The sequence below is a fragment of the Astatotilapia calliptera genome, chromosome 6, assembly GCF_964374335.1.
Source record: "Astatotilapia calliptera chromosome 6, fAstCal68.1, whole genome shotgun sequence".
Taxonomy (NCBI): domain Eukaryota; kingdom Metazoa; phylum Chordata; class Actinopteri; order Cichliformes; family Cichlidae; genus Astatotilapia; species Astatotilapia calliptera.
Window position 1 is genome coordinate 23,263,857 of NC_137427.1, and position 19,955 is coordinate 23,283,811.

Here is a 19,955-nt window from a genome sequence, read left to right on the forward strand (position 1 = left end):
CTTCGACTCGGCCACAATATATTTTTTTAGGAACAAAAGGAAAGTAAAATGTAACAGATTTAATGAAACTCAGTTTATTGGAAATATAACACTAACAATAATTTCTCACCTGGAAATGGTTCTCAAAGTAGACATTAGTAGGACTAAAACAGAAAAATGTAAAAGTTGTGCGCATTTTAATGAAACTGCTGCTTTATGCAATCATAGTAGTAGTGGTAGTGTAATTATTTGATTTGGTTATTTGAAATCCTTTAAAGTTATGCAGTTTCTAGAGTAAACTGCACTTGAGTTCACAGAATAGACTGCACTTTGGCTGTAGAATATCTGACGGGCCGAACGAGTTCATGTCAGAGATTCTTTACTACTGCTTCTGTTCAATGTCTTCTATGGTCTCTGGCAGGCACCTGTTGCGGGTCTCTGAAAGGGTCCTTGCTACTATTCCCCCGAGTACAGCCACAAAGCAAAAGATGACCTGTGGCAGCTCCGTCCAGACCTCATCCAGTAAGAGGATCATAGGAGCCACAGCTACGCCAAACCGAGCCATGAACGAGTTGTAACCCATACCATTCTGCCTGAAAACATAAACATATTAGTTTTAATCAGAGGATCTTGCAGAAAAAGCGATGTCCTGAAGAGTTTATTCAAAAGCAGAAGATTGGAATTAGGCGTGTAGAGTTACCTTACTACAGTCGGGTACAGCTCAGAGCTGTATAGCACTAGAGTGGCAAAGGATGCTGAAGAAAACCCTTTTCCAATGATGGCTACCACAGTCGTGGCGACCGACATTTCTACAAAGAGCATCAGAATCACGATTACCGCCAAATTTGAACACAAACGAAGATGGTGTGTTAGTGTAACGGTACAAAAAGGAAAAAAAAGATTTAAAATACTGTGCAACAATATTGAGTGATCCCTCATTTCTTTTTGATTTTCCATTTTCTTTTGATTTATCACATGTAGTTTATTTCAAAGCTGTAAAACATACAACATTACCACCATTCCCTACGTTGGTAGTGACAGCAGTGTCTTCTTGAAAAATATTTTTTTAAAACAACCCAAATCTTAGATCAAGCCTGTGATCAAGAAGTGCCTACCTTTTGGTATCACAATATTGATTCCAAGACAAATGGCAGCCATCAGCAAAGTTCCCACCATAGTGTGTCGCCTGCCTATCTTTTCCAGTAAGTAGAGGACTGCCAGCTTGGCAGGAAGTTCAATTAATGCATAGGTAAACTGAGTGAGATAGATGTTGAGCCCGAAACCTGTGATCTTGAAGCTGATGCCGTAAAATGTAGTTGCAACGCAAAACCTAGGGACGGAGAAGGAAGCGGCTCGTTAGTGAACAATCTGTTGGTTTACAATTTATACACAAGATTCAATACACTGTAAAGCCCTGGGAATGCAGACCATAATATACCAGTACGCAGGGCCAGTTTCCTCATCTCAGGTGTCCGAATCAGGTCGAGGTAAGAGTAGGTTCGATCTCGTTTCTCCGTCCTAACAATGGTGGATAGTGTCTGAAAGAATTCAAAGCCATTTGAGGGCAAGCTTCCATTTGCAACAATGCTGTGAAGATCAGAACAAAACCTACGATTACATTTAAATAAGAATACACTGTATTCTTTAGTGCCTTTGTTCACCTTCTTTGTGTGTAATTAGTGCCTATAATAACACCATAATGGACTCTACTTGGCTCCCTTGACTTAACCATCTGGAGCTTACAAACCTCTATTTCCAGTGTGTGGATCGACTCTTCTGTCCGATTCATGTTGGCACAGTTTTTCAGATACATCTGAGCTTGCTCCAGCTTTCCATTGGCAATCAGCCACCTAGCTGACTCTGGCATCCACCTAATGTTAGGGGGGAATTATTATTATTATCATTTTTAACCCATATGTAGGCCTATTGCAATGCAGCATTTAAAATAAAAACAAATCTCAAATATCTGTTCAGATTGAGAGACATAGTGAAGACTTGATAGAAGATTTTGAGCTAATAGTTGACCAATGAAGCTGGTTTTAATAAAACAGATTGCAAAAGCCATGACAACAGACAATGGTTCAAACATGGATGATAATAATAAGAAACCATACATTCAGAATCTAAATGTCACAGACTATAAAGAATTATGGTTCAGCTAAAATTTATCAGTTCACTGTCCCTGTGGTCATCACACTGCTTCATTTTAAATTTTTGTCAAGTTTTGTCAGTTTTCAGGAGTTCAAAACTTCACTTGTGAGGTTTCAGGGAGCTTGACCTTTGACCACCAAGATCTATTCAGTTTATCCTTGAGTCCCAAGTTTTGTAAAGCATCAGATACGTAGTCTTTGTATTCAGTTAATTATTCTTCCTTCAAGAGTCAAGTGTCTACACTTACCCAAAATCACTTCCCTTGAAGGCCACAATCCCAGAGTTTTGTTAAAATTTCATAACTAATTTCATAACTAATCTATCAGGACAAGGACAAGCAAGGATATGCATGCCATTTTTTGTTTCATATATGCAGTGGCAAGCAAGTGTTTAGTTACGGAGGAATCATCAAATTATTTCAATGCTTAAATTTTCTAAATTAAGCTTTGTTGTAAAAGGCAGAAATTGGGGTGCTTAAAATTTTACTATTACAACATTAGTATTATGTTATTAAATCGGTGCGCAAAATATTTTTAATCTGTGTTTGTCCTTCAACTCATGCATGACTAGATCGATGCTGGATGTTAACCAGTTACAGACTTCCAGGTGAAAGCGATTAAAGTGTACTGAAATGAGCCTCTGTTTGATAACATGCCTTAGTCATACCTCCAAGTGAAGATGGCCAAGATTAAAGGTAATGTAACACTGATTATCAGCCTCCTCCAATCATTCACAAAATAGGCAATAAGTGAAAACACTGTATTTCCAAACGTCCAGGATAAACTGTCGATCACTCCCACAATCTTCCTGTGTTCAATGTCCACCCACTCCACACCTGAAATAAACAAGCAGTCGATTCATTTCTTAAGTAGCTTAATTAAAGAAAGCTTTTAGTATGATGCTTATCAGCAGCCTTAGAGGGGACACAATTCAAAGAACTTTTACATGAGCTGAAAAAATGTTGTTGCGCGCACACAAGCCAAAAGAGAGTGGGTGCCTCTATCCTCTATAATGCAATATAATACTGTAATTTGGGAACGAGTTTCTGTCTTTTATGCAAACATTTGCAATACAGTGTGCTCTCTCTGCGTCCCCCCCACAGAGTTGAAGCTGAACAGGCGTCTGCAGCAGCTCATTTTGATCTTTTTTTTTCCTCATTTTTAAATTACATTACTAAGCATACGGCACTACTCGTACTGCAAGTCAAAAGTTCACAGGACTACTGACCAATGTTCCCCCTACTTGTCAGAACTCCTCTCTGCCTATGCTCCAGGAAAACCCACGAGATCTAGTTCAAAACTATTGTTGTCCATTCCACGGACTAACCTCAAATCTCGTGGTGATAGATCCTTCTCTGTGGCAGGTCCCAGACTTTGGAATAGTCTCCCCTTTAATATTAGATCTGCTCAAACTCTTGAGCAATTTAAATCTTTACTAAAGACGCACTTTTTCGCTCTGGCTTTTAACACATTATGACCCAAGCATTTTGGATTTATCTGAATTAGTTAGTATTGTTTTAACTCTTCTATTTTATTGTTTCTATTGTTATTATTGTATTACACTGTAGTTTTTAATTTTATTGTTATTGTTAAGCACTTTGTGCAGCATCGGCTGTTGGAAATGTGCTATATAAATAAATCTGACCTTGACCTTGACCTTGACCTAAGCTGCACGCGTGCGCAATTGCGCACTGCTGGCACGGTGTCTGCGCACAGTAAATCTGCGTTGCGCACGGAAAAAAAATCTGACCTGAATTGAAATTAAAATTAATACTTTAACAATTCTGTTTTGCAGTGTTAGTCAGTGAGTGACTGGCTGCTCCCGTATGGGATTAGAACGATGCCACCTTATCCCATAGTCCAGCCAATAATGCGATTCACATTCATATATACGCAGCTAATCAACGTTATTGACAGGCTATGACAGCGTCCTTATGTGCCGACACCGGTGTTTTAGCTAACAAAGCGGCGTGGCTGATGTGGAGTGAAGCCACGTTAAATGACAACGTGGACAACCATTGGAGATGTGAGCAGGACAGACAGAACAATTGACGGAAAAAGTGTGGACTTTATACCAGCGTTTAAATCGTGTTGATAGGCCACGTAAAACCAGAATTGTGATAAAAAAAAAATGCAATGTTTGGTTTTCTTCCTGAATACTATCGTTGTTTATACTTACTGCGGGAAGAAACGGTAAAAACAGCGTTTTATAAGGAAAACGAAAAAACCCCACCCTTTCCCATTGGTGGAAAAATGTACCATGTCGACCAATCAAAAAAATGATATGGCAACAGTTGTTTAGGAAGGGGGAAGTTTTAGGAGGGCAGCACGGTGGCACAGTGGTTAGCACTGTTGCTGCACAGCAAGAAGGTCCTGAGTTCAATTCCACCATCAGGCCGGGGTCTTTCTGTGTGGAGTTTGCATGTTCTCCCCGTGTTTGCGTGGGTTCTCTCCGGGTACTCCGGCTTCCTCCCACCGTCCAAAGACATGCAGCTTGTGGGGATAGGTTAATTGATTAATCCAAATTGTCACTAGGTGTGAATGTGCGAGTGAATGTGAGTGTGAATGGTTGTCTGTCCCTGTGTGTTGGCCCTGCGACAGACTGGCGACCTGTCCAGGGTGTACCCCGCCTTTCGCCCTATGACAGCTGGGATAGGCTCCAGCGCCCCCCGCGACCCTGAAAAGGATAAGCGGAAGCGAATGGATGGATGGATGGAAGTTTTAGGAGTGACGGCGGTGTTTTGAGATGTGAGAGATTTGCGACGTTTAGCGCAAATCTTGTGTAGTTAGTGTGTAGTGTAGTCAATAGTTTTGTTGTGTGTGTCAGAACAATGAGGCGACTGCTGAATGTTACAGGTGTTACAGGAGTGATACATCTCCTGTTGTCAGGCCTGCAGGAATCAGGCTCCTTTATCTCATAGTGGACAGAAATTATGTTTTGGAGTGGCACAAATAATTTGTGTGGCATCAAATTTGATGCAGAACAGCTGATTGTTCTGTAAATAGCTTGAAATGTTTATTTAAAAAAACGCCTTGGCTGCATTTTTAGGTAAACAGCAGCAAAAAATGTTGTTGTTTGCATAACTCAGTTACTTTTTTGAAGAAGTAACTATATAATTAATTGCCCAACATTGGTCATTATATACTGTATTTTGCAGACAGAGAGTTACAGGACTCTCTCCCAGACCACAGACTCAGACTCATAATACAAGTCAGAGCTTTATAAAAAAATTTTTTTAGAAAGTTGTGTTTTCAAAATTGGAGTTCAAGTTATTTTTACTTCCAATAGTTTTAACATACTACACAGATCATGAACAAGATTTCTTTTTAAATAATTTCATTGTAAGTGGGCTAAAGCAGTTAATTAAAAGTAGTCTAACGTAAATGTAAATGCTGTAATTTGATTATTTTAATAAACCATGTAACTTGGATGGATTAGATGCCGGCGTGACCACAGTGCACACGTCTGATGTCGCTCACAGTGGTCCAAGGGACCGCTCAGGGAGTTTGTGCGTTTGCTTAGACACATGAAAAATTAGAGGGAACATTGCTACTGACTAAACACTGCCTGCTATCATGACCTGTTACGTGTAATCAATGTGTGCAAAGCTCCTCTGTTCTAGAAAAAAAAAAATAGATTTAAGATTTTTTTTGCGATTACATTTAAAGCTTGCTCACAGCAGTCAACATGGCATTGAAATAGTATTATATATTTTCTCCTCTGTGGCTTCTGAAGTGAAGCTGATATAAGAACGGATACAGTGTATGTTTAGATGATGAAATGAAATAATCACTGAGGACTGCTGAAACGATGACGATGCCTGTGATGCAGAAGCCAGTAAGGAACCTCAGGACCATGAACATCACGTAGGAAGTAGAAAAGGCGCTTGCAACAGCAAACACCATCCCAGACACGTATGATACCAGCAGCATGATCCTTCTGCCATACCTATGGAAAAATCAGAAAGTCTCAATCTTTGTTTTGTTTTTTTCAGTAGCTGGAACACTGGAAATCGCTGATACCTGTCGCTCAGGCTGCCAAAGGCCATCGCTCCAAACATGACTCCAACAAAGAAGATGGTAGCAGTTGCTTTGTTTTTCCCTCTTCTATCACACACCAAGTCCCACTTGTACAAAGAAAAAAAAGATGCTATTCTACATTTGGTTGTGGGATTATTTAATAATTAGGAACAAATACATTTTAATTTATTTCACAATAGAAAAAAAAGTACAAAAGAATCACCTCTGAGGTCAGAGTAGACTTGAAAGTAGTGTTATCGTACACCCATCCATTCTGGCATGGCACTTTACGCGCATCAGTGATGTGGGAAGTGTTAAATAGCAGATGATATTGAGGCTCCTGGAACATCTGACAGGAGCTTGGAGTCCCATCCTGCTGAACTGGAATAGTAACAAGAAGCCTCTCTGTCTGGGATAAATTCATAAAAATACCCACATCATCCAGAGAGCTGATGTCACAGTGATGAGAGGGAACAGCTGCAATGAAATTGTTGAGCATGAAGTGGCAAGGCAGAGTGAAGCGGCCGATGAAACTGATCACAATGATCATTATCTGAAATCTTCCAAATCCGTTAATATCAGCAAGAACATTCTCAAACTTCATTGTGGCCTCCTGCTGTAAACGAAATGTCTTCCTTTAAGGTTAAAAAGAAAAGGAAAGTCCTCAGTTGCTTGTAGCCTATATCCAAAACTAGCAAATCTTTGTTTGATTTGCTTCTGGACTATCTGTAATAAGTCAGTGTTTTACCTGTCTTAACAAGTTAACTAATGTTTATCTATGTGACTGTAAATAGAAGCTCGCTCTAGTCTACTGCAGGCTCTCCATTGTTGACACAGCGGAATGACTCATCATAATAAAGAAACTGCGATTCAGTGGAAATGTATGGGCAAACATGGGAAAAAGACAATTTGCATTTAGTGGTTTTTGACCACTTTTTATTTATTTCCTTTAAATAATATAACAAAATAGCAAAAGTAGCAATGAAAAAAAAGGCTATTGCTGTTACAAAAATGTGAGACAGGGTTCAAAGTCCTGTTACAGCAGGACATGAGCAAAAACAATAGGAATAAATGAAAAAAGCTGATGGAAAGCATTTTAAAGACATCAAGCTCTATTACATCATTTTATCTTTTTTTTAAATAGCATCTCTGTTTCTTATTTTGTAAGGGACCAGCAGCAGTTAGGACTGATCAGTGCGCTAAGACTAAAGTTCTATGAGGTAATACTGTGATCTGTTGAAGGCACGCCAAATAATAGCATATATACCGGTATATTTTTAAACCAAAATGTCACCTAATAAATTACTAACTACACCGTATGGTATGACCGGCTCTTGCTGGCAACATCTGAAACTTTTAAGGTGATTTGAAGTAAATTCAAACTGTAGCAAAATGTGGCAAATGTGGGCCACATACAGGAGCTGCTGCAGTTTTTGTGCTGATGATAATGCCAGTGGAGGTTTGGAGCTCTGCAGCTGCTGAGTCAACCACAGAGTGCAGGTGATTTTTATGCCAACTTGGTGACCCTGCTCTGTACCTTTACATGGTCTGCCACTTTATGGCTGTGAGTTGCTGCAGTTCGTAAACGCTTCCACTTTACAATAATGCCGCTTACAGCTGATCATGGAAAATCTAGGAGGAAAGACCAAGGTCATCTTTTTAAAAACAGGCCACATGGCTAGGTTCTTGATTTTACACACCTGTGGCAACTGGTGAAAACATCTGAATTCAAAGATTAGGAGTTGTGGCAAAAGACACACTTTTGTCCATATATTGAGGAATGAGGAAATTTTAAATCTTGTGTGTTTTTATTATTTAGTGCTGTAGGACTGATGTGTTTGTCTTATATGCAGATCTTTAAGGTCAAAGGGCAGTTTGTCAGAGCAATAGAAATGTGGTTATTCCTATTGTATTTTAAACCACAGGATTCATGGCAGCTATCATGTACAGGGAGTGCAGAATTATTAGGCAAATGAGTATCCACATCATCCTCTTCATGCATGTTGTCTTACTCCAAGCTTTATAGGCTCGAAAGCCTACTACCAATTAAGCATATTAGGTGATGTGCATCTCTGTAATGAGAAGGGGTGTGGTCTAATGACATCAACACCCTATATCAGGTGTGCATAATTATTAGGCAACGTCCTTTCCTTTGGCAAAATGGGTCAAAAGAAGGACTTGACAGGCTCAGAAAAGTCAAAAATAGTGAGATATCTTGCAGAGGGATGCAGCAGTCTCAAAATTGCAAAGCTTCTGAAGCGTGATCATCGAACAATCAAGCGTTTCATTCAAAATAGTCAACAGGGTCGCAAGAAGCGTGTGGAAAAACCAAGGCGCAAAATAACTGCCCATGAACTGAGAAAAGTCAAGCGTGCAGCTGCCAAGATGCCACTTGCCACCAGTTTGGCCATATTTCAGAGCTGCAACATCACTGGAGTGCCCAAAAGCACAAGGTGTGCAATACTCAGAGACATGGCCAAGGTATGAAAGGCTGAAAGACGACCACCACTGAACAAGACACACAAGCTGAAACGTCAAGACTGGGCCAAGAAATATCTCAAGACTGATTATTTTAAGGTTTTATGGACTGATGAAATGAGAGTGAGTCTTGATGGGCCAGATGGATGGGCCCGTGGCTGGATTGGTAAAGGGCAGAGAGCTCCAGTCCGACTCAGACACCAGCAAGGTGGAGGTGGAGTACTGGTTTGGGCTGGTATCATGAAAGATGAGCTTGTGGGGCCTTTTCGGCTTGAGGATGGAGTCAAGCTCAACTCCCAGTCCTACTGCCAGTTTCTGGAAGACACCTTCTTCAAGCAGTGATACAGGAAGAAGTCTGCATCCTTCAAGAAAAACATGATTTTCATGCAGGACAATGCTCCATCACACGCGTCCAAGTACTCCACAGCGTGGCTGGCAAGAAAGGGTATAAAAGAAGAAAAACTAATGACATGGCCACCTTGTTCACCTGATCTGAACCCCATTGAGAACCTGTGGTCCATCATCAAATGTGAGATTTACAAGGAGGGAAAACAGTGCACCTCTCTGAACAGTGTCTGGGAGGCTGTGGTTGCTGCTGCACGCAATGTTGATGGTGAACAGATCAAAACACTGACAGAATCCATGGATGGCAGGCTTTTGAGTGTCCTTGCAAAGAAAGGTGGCTATATTGGTCGCTGATTTGTTTTTGAATGTCAGAAATGTATATTTGTGAATGTGGAGATGTTATATTGGTTTCACTGGTAAAAATAAATAATTGAAATGGGTATATATTTGTTTTTTGTTAAGTTGCCTAATAATTATGCACAGTAATAGTCACCTGCACACACAGATATCCCCCTAAAATAGCTAAAACTAAAAACAAACTAAAAACTACTTCCAAAAACATTCAGCTTTGATATTAATGAGTTTTTTGGGTTCATTGAGAACATGGTTGTTGTTCAATAATAAAATTATTCCTCAAAAATACAACTTGCCTAATAATTCTGCACTCCCTGTATCAGTTTGTCTCTGTTTACAGCAAGTTACCACACTCGCTCTTGCACTTATAGATAGAATTTAATTTATAATAACTGTGGATCTCCTCATTTATCGAGCATAAAATCAACACCTCAAACACAAATATGTCATACAGTATTTGAAATTGGGTTTCAAGATTTATTTAGATTTATTTTTACTAAAGAACACAGACGTATGACTCACAAGACAATCAGATTTAGAGCAAAAAATATATAACTGAATCTAACAAACCGTGCTTCTTCATTAGCTCAAGTTTCCTAACATACTCAATCTAATGAAAGGACTGAGGTATTTGTGTTTTTTATAAATTTATAGCTACACAGCGGTATGTACTTAGATCACACATGTGAAAGGCACTGCATTTGTACCCTCTGCAACAACAAATAAGAATTCTACTACAGCTAAATTTGGATATTTCCCCCACGAGGAGGTAAAATGACTTCATATTCAACATGGATTGAACATGTGTAAAAGACACTGTTTTACATATGTTTAAACTGTTTGCTCCCATCAAGTTGCTGTGGTGATTTAGTGTAGTCCTATGGGGATTTTGATTGCACTGACAAAAACGCACAGGCAGGAGATTTCTCATCAGAGGCGGAGACTGATCGTCTTCTGAAATACAAAAGACATTTTCATTTTAAAATGTACATCATTTTATATACATTTTACAATGTTTATAATGTCTCATGTTTGGATGATTTTTCTACATTAAAGCGCAGTACGTTGTCTGTTCCACGTCCTCAATAGTCTCCGGCAAACGCACATTGTACGTCTCAGGGAGCAAAGAAGCTGACAGTCCGGAGCCTAAAGCCACCAGGGAAAAAACAAAACTTGGCAGATTCACCCACACGTCTTCAAGGAGCATGATCAAGGGGGATACAGCCACACCTACACGGGCCATAAAGGAACAGTATCCCAATCCATTTTGCCTGAATTACAAAAAGAAGAAAAAATAAAACAAATGTTGTGCTCTGATTATCAGGCAGCAAAATAAAAGACAATGTGCATTTTACTGACCTCATTACTGTGGGATAAAGCTCCGTTGTGTACAGAAAAACGATTGTAAAAGAGCCCTCTGAAAACATCTTGCCCAAAGCTCCCACAGCTGTCCGAAGATCCCCCCTATCTGAAAAGAAAACACTATAATTCACCTTGTGTTCTAGTTAAGACTTTTCACTGAATTTATTAGAAGATTAAATACTACAAACGCATAAGGACATTTAATTTAGCTCATACAGATAATGGGGTCATCCCATATTCAACTAATTATAATGAGCTAAAAGTTCAACCTTCAGACTAAACACTGAACATCTTAGATGTTTTGTTTCTAATTTATTATGTCAGATATGGGGGTAATTACTAATTCAACAATCTACTGTTTAAAGAAAACCGTTTCACGGGAAGAACTACATTGAAGAGGAGCTAACATGGTTTACTTCAGACACTGGATGAACTGGGCTGCGCCAAGACTAGAACAATGAATTTTTATGAACTAGCAGCTTGAATCATGCAAAACTACTCCAGAACAAGAGTGAATTATGTGTAGTCTTTGTCAGTCTGGTCAAAGAATCATGGCTTGGTGCATGTGACAAATAATATAATACTAGAAAGTAAGCTAATAAACTAAAATGAATACATCTACACATTTGAATGGATCATATACCTGCATGGATAAACACACTGCTGAATATAAGCAGCCCAGTCAAAATGAGCATCCCGGCTTGATTCCACCTTCGACCTATTTTGTCTACGGTGAAAAAGACGAATCCTTTGGCTGGAATCTCTATGACACCATAGATGAACTGTGTGAGATAAATGTTCACACCAAATCCGCTGATATTCAAGCTGATCCCGTAATAAGCGAAGGCCACTCCAAACCTGCGAGCAAGACCAGACTTTTGTCATTTTAAAGTTAAACAGTTGCCCCAAAGAACAGTAGTTTCTCATTAGCTACCTGGTATCTGACATGGATAATAGTAAAACCATTGTTATCGAAACAGTGTTGGAGTTCAGCAAACATGATGTTGAATAACCTGTTCTTGGCAGTTTAATCTAGTCTAGTCTAGTTAAAAATTTGTTTAGACATGAGATTTGGGCCAATGTTTTCGACGCAATTTTGCTGTTGACCTTTTGAAGGTTGCCTGGATGTCCTTGTTAGACTTTCCAGCAAAAGGTGGAGTAGGTAAGGAGGGGTGGGGGCACAGTGCTTCTGCCACTGAGCTAACCAACTAGGCTGAGGTTTAATAACTTCAAGAGCTGAATTGCTCAAAAACGAAGACTCCAGAAATAATTTAGATGTAGTGTTGTCTTTGGAATATATGTTCTCAATGTAGCTGTAAATTTCCTTAATACAAAATTATGGTGGTGATATTTTTTACTTTTTCTAAATGCACCTCAGAGAAGAAGAAAACAACATCAACATCTGGCTTTCTACAGTTCCGTTTTTGCCATCATAACGGCCAGTGGTTTTAACCTGGGGGATAATGCCACCATTTCAGCCAAGTTTACTGGTTGTAGCTAAGAGACACTGGTAAATATTTGTATAGCGCTTTACACTATACACGGTCATCCACCCATTCACACACACATTCACACACTGGTGATGGCAGCTACAGTGTAGCCACAGCCACCCTGGGGCGCACTGACAGAGACGAGGCTGCCGTACACTGGCGCCACCGGGCCCGGGTGAAGTGGCTTGCCCAAGGACACAGCGACCGAGACTGTCGGAGCCGGGGGCTCGAACCGGCAACCTTCCGATTACAAGACGAATGCCCAACTCTTGAGCCACGATCGCCCACATCGTGGGCAAGTGGGCCTTAACAATGCAAGGCCCTAACTGGGCATTGTTTTAATTTTTGGACTGAATAAACATACTGGTGCATCCCTATCATGGATATAGACAGCTGTCTCCAAATTTTAAAGGTGGATCTTCTAAGGTTGAAGATCAAATATGCATTTCTCGGTTATTAATAATTATTCAATGAACCTCCCAATCACGGACATGGACACCTTTGTCCACAGTTTTAACCATTAAATATGTACTAATGAGCAAATAGTTTATATACTTATGTATAATGTTTTAAATGTTCAAGATAAATACCACACAATGCCACTAAGTAGAGCGCGCCTTCTCATTTTGGGTGTCTTCACGAGGTCCAAATAGGAATACTTTCTGTTTTCATCTTCTACAAGTATTACTGTAGACAGAACCTGTAGAGTAAAAAGGAAACTTTATTCAGAGAAAGGAGCTGTGAAGTGTACAGTTCTGTCTTGAAGTTAGCTGATAATGAAAATGTTGTACCTCAGGTTTTAAGTCAGCCATGACATCCTCTCTGCCGTTAACTGTTGCACATCTACTCAGGTAAAAATGAGCGTCATCCGTTTTTCCATTACTCATCAGCCACCTGGCAGACTCAGGGAGCCACCTATGAGAAAGAGCAATGAGAAGGTTTAGAAGGTCTTTTAAATACTTTTAGAAAGACAGGAACTAGTTTTCCCTGCATGAAAACTGAATAATGATATTAATTTGTCTTTACCACCAACAGAGCATAGCTGGAAACAGTGGGGAGATTACAGCAGCAGTCAGGAATCTCCAATCATTGATCAAATAGGCCACTCCAGGTAGAATAACACAACCAACACTCCAGTCCAAGCTCATTAAAACAGCCACTGTAGTCCGATGCCTGATTTCCACCCATTCAAGACCTATGTGGAGGAATTTTATGTATTTTTTTTATTAATAATGACACTGATTGAGGTTACTGATAAAAATAAGGATTTTGAGCAAACCACACCTGTATGGGCATCATCTCAAAAAAATTTAATTGTGTCAGTGTGATGTTTCATTTATTTTTTGTTCGATGTGAATGACAGGCAACTCACAGAGGACGAAGGAGCTTATACTAATTCCAGAGAGTCCGAGTCCAGTACAAAATCTCATTGTGGCAAACATTAGGAAATTATAGGACAAAGCGGTCGCAATCCCAAAAATGAAACTTGCCATGTAAGACAATAGAAGTGTTTTTTTCCGGCCAAACCTGTAAAACAAATTTTTTAAAAATTACAGTCAAATAATCTACGGAACACTTAAATGAAAAAAAGCCTAGATTACAACTGTTAAGAACAATTTCTTTTCTCCTAATTTTTGAAGTTGAATGTTTTTTTTAGCTCACTAAAATCAAAATAAATGTTAGACTTTTGAAAAAAAATGGAAAAACAAAAAAAAAAATCCTTTGCACTTGGAAAAATAACTAAAATAAAATAAAGGAGGGAAGTAAGGAAATAATATTTGTTTCAGTATTTCTTAATTTGGCAAAACCTTTATTACATACCAATGAGGTATTGATGGACATTTTTTATTAAGACTCTGGATGTCTACAAGACTGTGAGTCAACTGCTTTCAAAAAATTGTGTAATTTTAATTGTACTACCTGCAATGGCTATCCTAAATCTTGCCTTTGGCTTATACCAACCATGTAGTAATAATTAAAAAGACTAAAACTAAACATTTTCCAACAAGACAAACTAAACTGAAACAAAAAAAAATCCTCTGTAGAAACTAACTGAAAATACATTGAATTAAAAACTAAATGTCAAAATGAAATAAAATAAAAATTAATGAGAAAATAAAAAAACGTTAAAATAATTCTGGTCCCATTGTCACAGATGTTAAAAAAAGGCAGACCTAGCCATGCGGTCTGCCTTTTCAAACATTTGTGAATGAACGGGGCATTCAGAAGACCTCTTTGATTTTGAGTGTGATGTAATGGGATGCCACTGTTGCAACAAGTCAGCCGTGAAGTGACCACACACCACACAAGGTTCCAGAGCACCAAGTGCCGAGGGCCATAGCACATGAAAAAAAGGGACACTATTGATAGAAGAACTGCAGAGATCCAAACTTTCTCCAGCATCAACCTGGAGCTGGAACTTTACGGCTTTGCCTTTTGGGCAGTTCCTGTATGGGTAATGTTTGGGTGGGCTTAATGCCTTGTCAGTATAGTGTACTTTTACATAATTGAAATATTTCTTATAAAGAAAAAAGTGAAATCCCTCTGACCTGAAGTATTTCAAAAAAGGTTGTTTTAAATATAAACAGTACTCTAGATAAAGGACCTTAGTGATGTTCTCCACTGTTCTGTCTTTGAGGCCTCTATGGAAGCATCCAAACTCACCTACTCACTGTTTCCACTGCACAGACTGGGATGTATTCAAGGTGCAGGACACTGACAATCGTGTCGCATTGGACAGTTACACCTCCACTGTCTTGGACTACATCTGTTTCTGTGTGGACAATGTAACAACTTGGAAACGATTCCGTGTGTTCCCTAATAATCCACCCTGGATGACACACGGAGTTCAACAACTTATTCGAACAAGGAACAACGCTTTCAAATCCGGGGACCAGGAGGCATACAGTGCTGCCAGGGCCAACCTGAGAAGAGGCATCAAGACTGCCAAGCAGCAGCACAGGAGGCGTATCGAGGCCAGGTTTGAGAACAACACAAACCCAAGGCAGGTCTGGGAGGGCATCAGGGCTATCACGGACTACAAAAGAAGAACACCATCACCCTCAGCCGACAGTTCTACTCTGGCTGAGGATCTAAATCTCTTTTATGCCCGTTTTGACAGGGAGAACACCGACCCTGTCCTGTCCCCTCTCCCCTCAACCGACCCTGCTCCGGTCCTGAGCACTCATGAGCTGAGGCGTGTGTTCCGGAGCATTAACACCAGGAAGGCGGCCGGGCCGGATGGAGTGCTGGGCCGGGTGCTAAAAGACTGTGCTGCGGACCTGGCGGACGTCTTCACCTCTATATATAACACCTCGTTGTCCTGTTCACTGGTACCATCCTGTTTCAAAGCAGCAACCATCGTTCCCATCCCAAAACAGTCAAATGTCACATGTCTGAACGATTTCAGACCTGTGGCACTCACCCCCATTCCCGCCAAATGCCTGGAGAGACTGGTCATTAAACACATCAGAGCTGCTTTTCCACCATCCCTGGACTCGCACCAGTTTGCATACAGGGAGAACCGGTCAACTGAGGATGCGATCGCCACAGTGCTGCACACATTACTGAAGCACTTGGAACACAGGAACACCTATGCACGGCTCCTCTTTGTAGACTACAGCTTGGCTTTTAATACCATCCGGCCATACAAACTCGGTCCCAAACTCCACCAACTGGGACTTAACTCCTCTCTGTGCAACTGGATTGTGGACTTCCTCACTAACCGTAGACAGAGTGTCAGAGTGGGTAAGAACACCTCTTCCACCCTTGTGGTCAACACCGGTGCCCCTCAGGGGTGTGTTCTGAGCCCTCTGCTATACACTCTCTTCACCCATGACTGTATTTCCTCCTGCGCGTCCAATCTCATTGTTAAGTTTGCAGATGACACTACAGTGCTCGGACTTATATCCAACAATGATGAGACAAACTATAGGACAGAGGTGCAACAACTAGAGTCATGGTGCCACGACAATAACTTGGTCTTAAACACCAAAAAGACTAAGGAGATCATTGTAGATTTCCGGAAGAGGGGTCATAACAACCATCTGCCTCTCTTCATTGGCAGTGAGGCGGTGGAGAGGGTGAGCAGTTTTAAATTCTTGGGGGTAACTGTGACCGAGGACCTGTCCTGGGGCAACCATATCACCTCAGTTGTACGGAAGGCCCAACAGCGCCTCTACTACCTGAGGAGACTGCGGAGCACACACATTCCCAGATCTCTGATGTTGAACTTCTACAACTGTGCCATCAGCAGCGTTCTGACGTATGGATTTCTAGTGTGGTTCCCCAGCTGCACCAAGGCCGATCAGCAAGCACTCCAGCGGGTGGTGAAAGAAGCTGGCAGAATTATTGGAACAAGTCTGCCAGAGATCAGTAATATCTTCCCCACTCGCTGTCTGAGGAGGGTGCACAGTATCCTGCGGGACCAACATCACCCTGCGCGCCACCTTTTCCATCTGCTGCCCTCAGGGAGAAGGTACAGGTCTATACAGGCCAGAACATCCAGACTGGCCAACAGCCTGTATCCACAGGCTGTGAGGCTCCTGAACTCTCTGCCCCCCTCTCACGGACAATAACCATATCCAACTTCTTAATAGCAATGAACTGGTCTGCATTGGTGCATCATATCTTTATTCTCTTCCCCCTCCTGCCCCCCCCCCCCCCTCTTTCTTAAATAGATAACTATCATATCTGATATCATATCTCACAGTACAATAATATTGAATGGGTTGCATTGTTGTATTTTGTCATGTTTCTCAGGTCTTTGTCTGAATTTCTACGAACATTATTGCTAAGGATTGTCTTATTGCATTGGAGTCACACTGGGTTAAATATGTACACTTGGGTTTTAAGGGGTATTTATTATTTTCTTCTTTTTTTTGGGTTGTATGGAAGCCCCAAACGCAATTTCATTGTTCTTGACAATGACAATAAATAAATAAATACTAAAAATACTAAAATACCTAATAGAGGGGCTTACTCCACCCTACTTGCAAAGTACCTGTGAATGATTACTTTTGGCAATACAATTTTGTTCTTTGCTCATCATAATATTTGGCAATGCACACCCAGATCAATACAGACTTGTCACCATAGTTGTACAAAAAAATGTTAAGCATAGTTGATTTTATTATTCAGTGTGTTTGTGCTCGATTTTAAAGGTGATGACATGGACTCACCTGTCACTAAGGAAGCCAAATATTCCTGATCCTAACATGACCCCCACAAAGAATATGGTGGCCGTGGCTCTGTTCATTTTTTTCTTGTCACAAACCAGATCCCACTATAAAGGGAACAGAGACAAAAGGAAAACATAGGCTAATTCACAACTGGTATTAATTTCCTGCTTGTTAAATGGAAATATTGATCCTCACCTCTGTAGCCAGAGTAGATCTGAAGATGGTGGTGTCATATATCCAACCATTCTGGCATGGCATTGTGGGTATGTAGGTTAAGTTGGAAGAGTTTGACAGCAGTTGGTACTGAGGCTCTGCAAACATCTGACAGGAGCTCAAACTCCCATCCTGCTCAAAAGGGATATTAACATTGAGCCTCTCTTCCAAAGATAAATTCCTGAAAACACCTCCATTATTCTGAGACCTGATATCACAGTGGTGAGAGGGAATAAATGTAATAAAATTATTCAGCAGGAAGTTAAATGGTAAAGTCAGCCGTGGAATTATTAACAAGAGGAATGTTCTTAGTTGGAATCTTCCAAAGCCATTGATCTCTGCCAGCACATTGTCAAACCTCATCTTGGAAAACAAAAGAGACACAAACTAGAGAATAACCTGAAGCAAATACCTTCAGGAGCACAAAATAGATTTTCATAGTGAGCCACAAGCCGCTTTTATTCCATTAAGCGTTCTTGGTTAACGGTCAGCTGATGTTCAATGTGTTAATTTGTTGTTAGGCAGTATGAACAAAATAAACTGAACTCAGTGAACCGTAGAAGTAAATAAATAATTTTCCAAGAAAGCTGTAACTTTAGTGATAAAGTACCAAGGTCCAAAGTTTAAACAAATGTGTATTGGCTGAGTTTAATACAAGAAATTTCCAGTGGGGAAAAAGTCATTCTTTTTTTCCCTTTTTGTCAATACCTGTAACATCTTTATGTCTGTTGATCTAGCTTTTAAGAACATTTCTATTTTTTAACCAGAATTTAAAGTTAAGAAGTGAATTTGTTTGGGTCAAGGAGAAAAAATGATGTGGAGCACATTCTTTGCACAATAGCTCTAAAATTAGAAACATGCTGTCTCAGAGTGACCCTGAAAAACTAGTTCATACATTTGTTACTTCTAGACGGGACTACTGTAATTTGTTATTATCAGGATGTCCTGATAAACACTTCAGTTGATCCAAACTGAAGGAAGAGTACTGACAGGGGCTAGAAAGAGAAAGCATATTTTTGCTATATTGATATTGAATCATTGGCTCCCTGTTAAATCCAGAATTGAATTTAAAATCCTCCTCCTCACATACAAGGTCTTGAAGAATCTTGCCCCATCACATCTTAATGACCTTATGGTACTGTTTCACCCCATTAGACTGCAGGCTTACTTGTGGTTCCTACAGTATTTAAAAGTAGAGTGGGAGGCAGAGCCTTCAGTTTTCAGGCCCCTCTTCTATGGAACCAGCTTCCAGTTTGGATTCGGGAGACAGACACTATCTCCACTTTTAAAATTAGGCTTAAAACTTTCCTTTTTGCTAAAACATTTAGTCGGGGCTGGATCAGATGACCCTGGATCCTCCCTTAGTTTCGGTAGAATAGGTCTAGGCTGCTGGGAGATTCCCATGATGAAGTGTTTCTTCTTCACTCACCTTTTTTACTGTGTTATATGCCACTCTGCATTTAATCATGAATTATTATTAATCTCTGCCTTCCTCCCACAGCATGCCTTATTTCCTGTCTTAATTGACTCAAGAGTTTTTCCTTCCTACTGTTACCAAATCGCTTGCTCATCAACAGGGGGTCATATGATTATTGGGGTTTTTCTCTCTTTTCTTTGTATTATTGTAGGGTCTTTACTTTACAGTATAAGGTGCCTTGAGGCAACTGTTGTTGTGATTTGGCGTGATATAAATAAATCTATATTGAACTGAATTAACAGAGAATGAAACAAAATGGGTCTGCAGACCAGAGGGTCTGCAGATGGAAATTAGCCCAAGGCTATAATCTGGCATATTTACATTTGTTAAAATGTTCATTAATATGTATTGCCCCTCTTTCTAAAAAATAAATAAATAAAATAAATGAAGCCAACATCCAAGGAAAAGCCTTGAAATGTCCTTCAAGAAGCCTGGAGAACTATTCCTGAAGATTATTGAAAAATATTACAAGAGAAGATGCCTAAGAGACCTCTTAATTTAATGTGAACAGAGATATATGAAACAAAAGCTCATTAATGTTTCAGTCATTTATTGAGACAGTTTAATTACCAACTATTACCTACTATATAATTTTATATCCACAAATCATATTTTTCCTAAATGATATAAAGCCAAACTAGAATTTTCATTTTAAAAAAACCCTCAAATCTGTATTATTTAATGCCTTGTATTTTTGGTTTTTTTTTTTTTTTTTAATTAGCTCATATTTTTACAAATTGACAGATACCAGGGCTTGTATATAGCTTTGGGTTTTACTGTAATTGGCTGAATACATACATTCCCTAACCCTTCTCAACAAACTCACAGAACAGAAGGTCTAAAATTACATATACACTTTTGACAAAACTTGATACAGAGCTGACATTTTGTTTGTTTCCAGCTGCTT

At 39.9% G+C, this 19,955-nt stretch overlaps 2 protein-coding genes across 2 annotated transcripts; both read right to left on the bottom strand.

The window, feature by feature from the left end:
• Positions 1–58: 58 nt before the first annotated feature.
• LOC113024242 (solute carrier family 22 member 7-like) lies at positions 59–6,902 on the bottom strand. Its single transcript, XM_026171127.2, has 9 exons — positions 6,373–6,902; positions 6,153–6,256; positions 5,924–6,078; positions 2,797–2,965; positions 1,727–1,850; positions 1,408–1,517; positions 1,095–1,309; positions 680–788; positions 59–572 (listed from the first exon to the last, which is right to left on the bottom strand). Exons 1-9 carry the CDS (start codon positions 6,751–6,753, stop codon positions 362–364), a joined length of 1,578 nt encoding a protein of 525 aa, XP_026026912.2. The 5' UTR covers positions 6,754–6,902; the 3' UTR covers positions 59–361.
• A 2,887-nt stretch (positions 6,903–9,789) lies between these two features.
• Positions 9,790–18,008, bottom strand: LOC113023299 (solute carrier family 22 member 7-like). Its single transcript, XM_026169323.2, has 10 exons — positions 17,554–18,008; positions 17,359–17,462; positions 13,551–13,705; positions 13,205–13,373; positions 12,970–13,093; positions 12,769–12,878; positions 11,332–11,546; positions 10,686–10,794; positions 10,391–10,597; positions 9,790–10,280 (listed from the first exon to the last, which is right to left on the bottom strand). The coding sequence occupies exons 1-10, from the start codon at positions 17,932–17,934 to the stop codon at positions 10,205–10,207; spliced, it is 1,650 nt and encodes a 549-aa protein (XP_026025108.1). The 5' UTR covers positions 17,935–18,008; the 3' UTR covers positions 9,790–10,204.
• Positions 18,009–19,955: the final 1,947 nt, after the last annotated feature.

What these genes read in the sequence shown, in the direction of transcription:
- LOC113024242 (XM_026171127.2), bottom strand. Translation starts at nt 6,753, where the DNA reads ATGAAGTTTGAGAATGTTCTTGCTGATATTAACGGATTTGGAAGATTT. An exon ending in AGTCTACTCTGACCTCAGAG is followed by an intron (nt 6,257 to 6,372) that starts GTGATTCTTTTG and finishes TCTTTGTACAAG; the next exon opens with TGGGACTTGGTGTGTGATAG. An exon ending in CTGCGTACTGGTATATTATG is followed by an intron (nt 1,310 to 1,407) that starts GTCTGCATTCCC and finishes CTCCGTCCCTAG; the next exon opens with GTTTTGCGTTGCAACTACAT.
- LOC113023299 (XM_026169323.2), bottom strand. Translation starts at nt 17,934, where the DNA reads ATGAGGTTTGACAATGTGCTGGCAGAGATCAATGGCTTTGGAAGATTC. An exon ending in GATCTACTCTGGCTACAGAG is followed by an intron (nt 17,463 to 17,553) that starts GTGAGGATCAAT and finishes TTCCCTTTATAG; the next exon opens with TGGGATCTGGTTTGTGACAA. An exon ending in TGGCTGACTTAAAACCTGAG is followed by an intron (nt 12,879 to 12,969) that starts GTACAACATTTT and finishes TTTACTCTACAG; the next exon opens with GTTCTGTCTACAGTAATACT.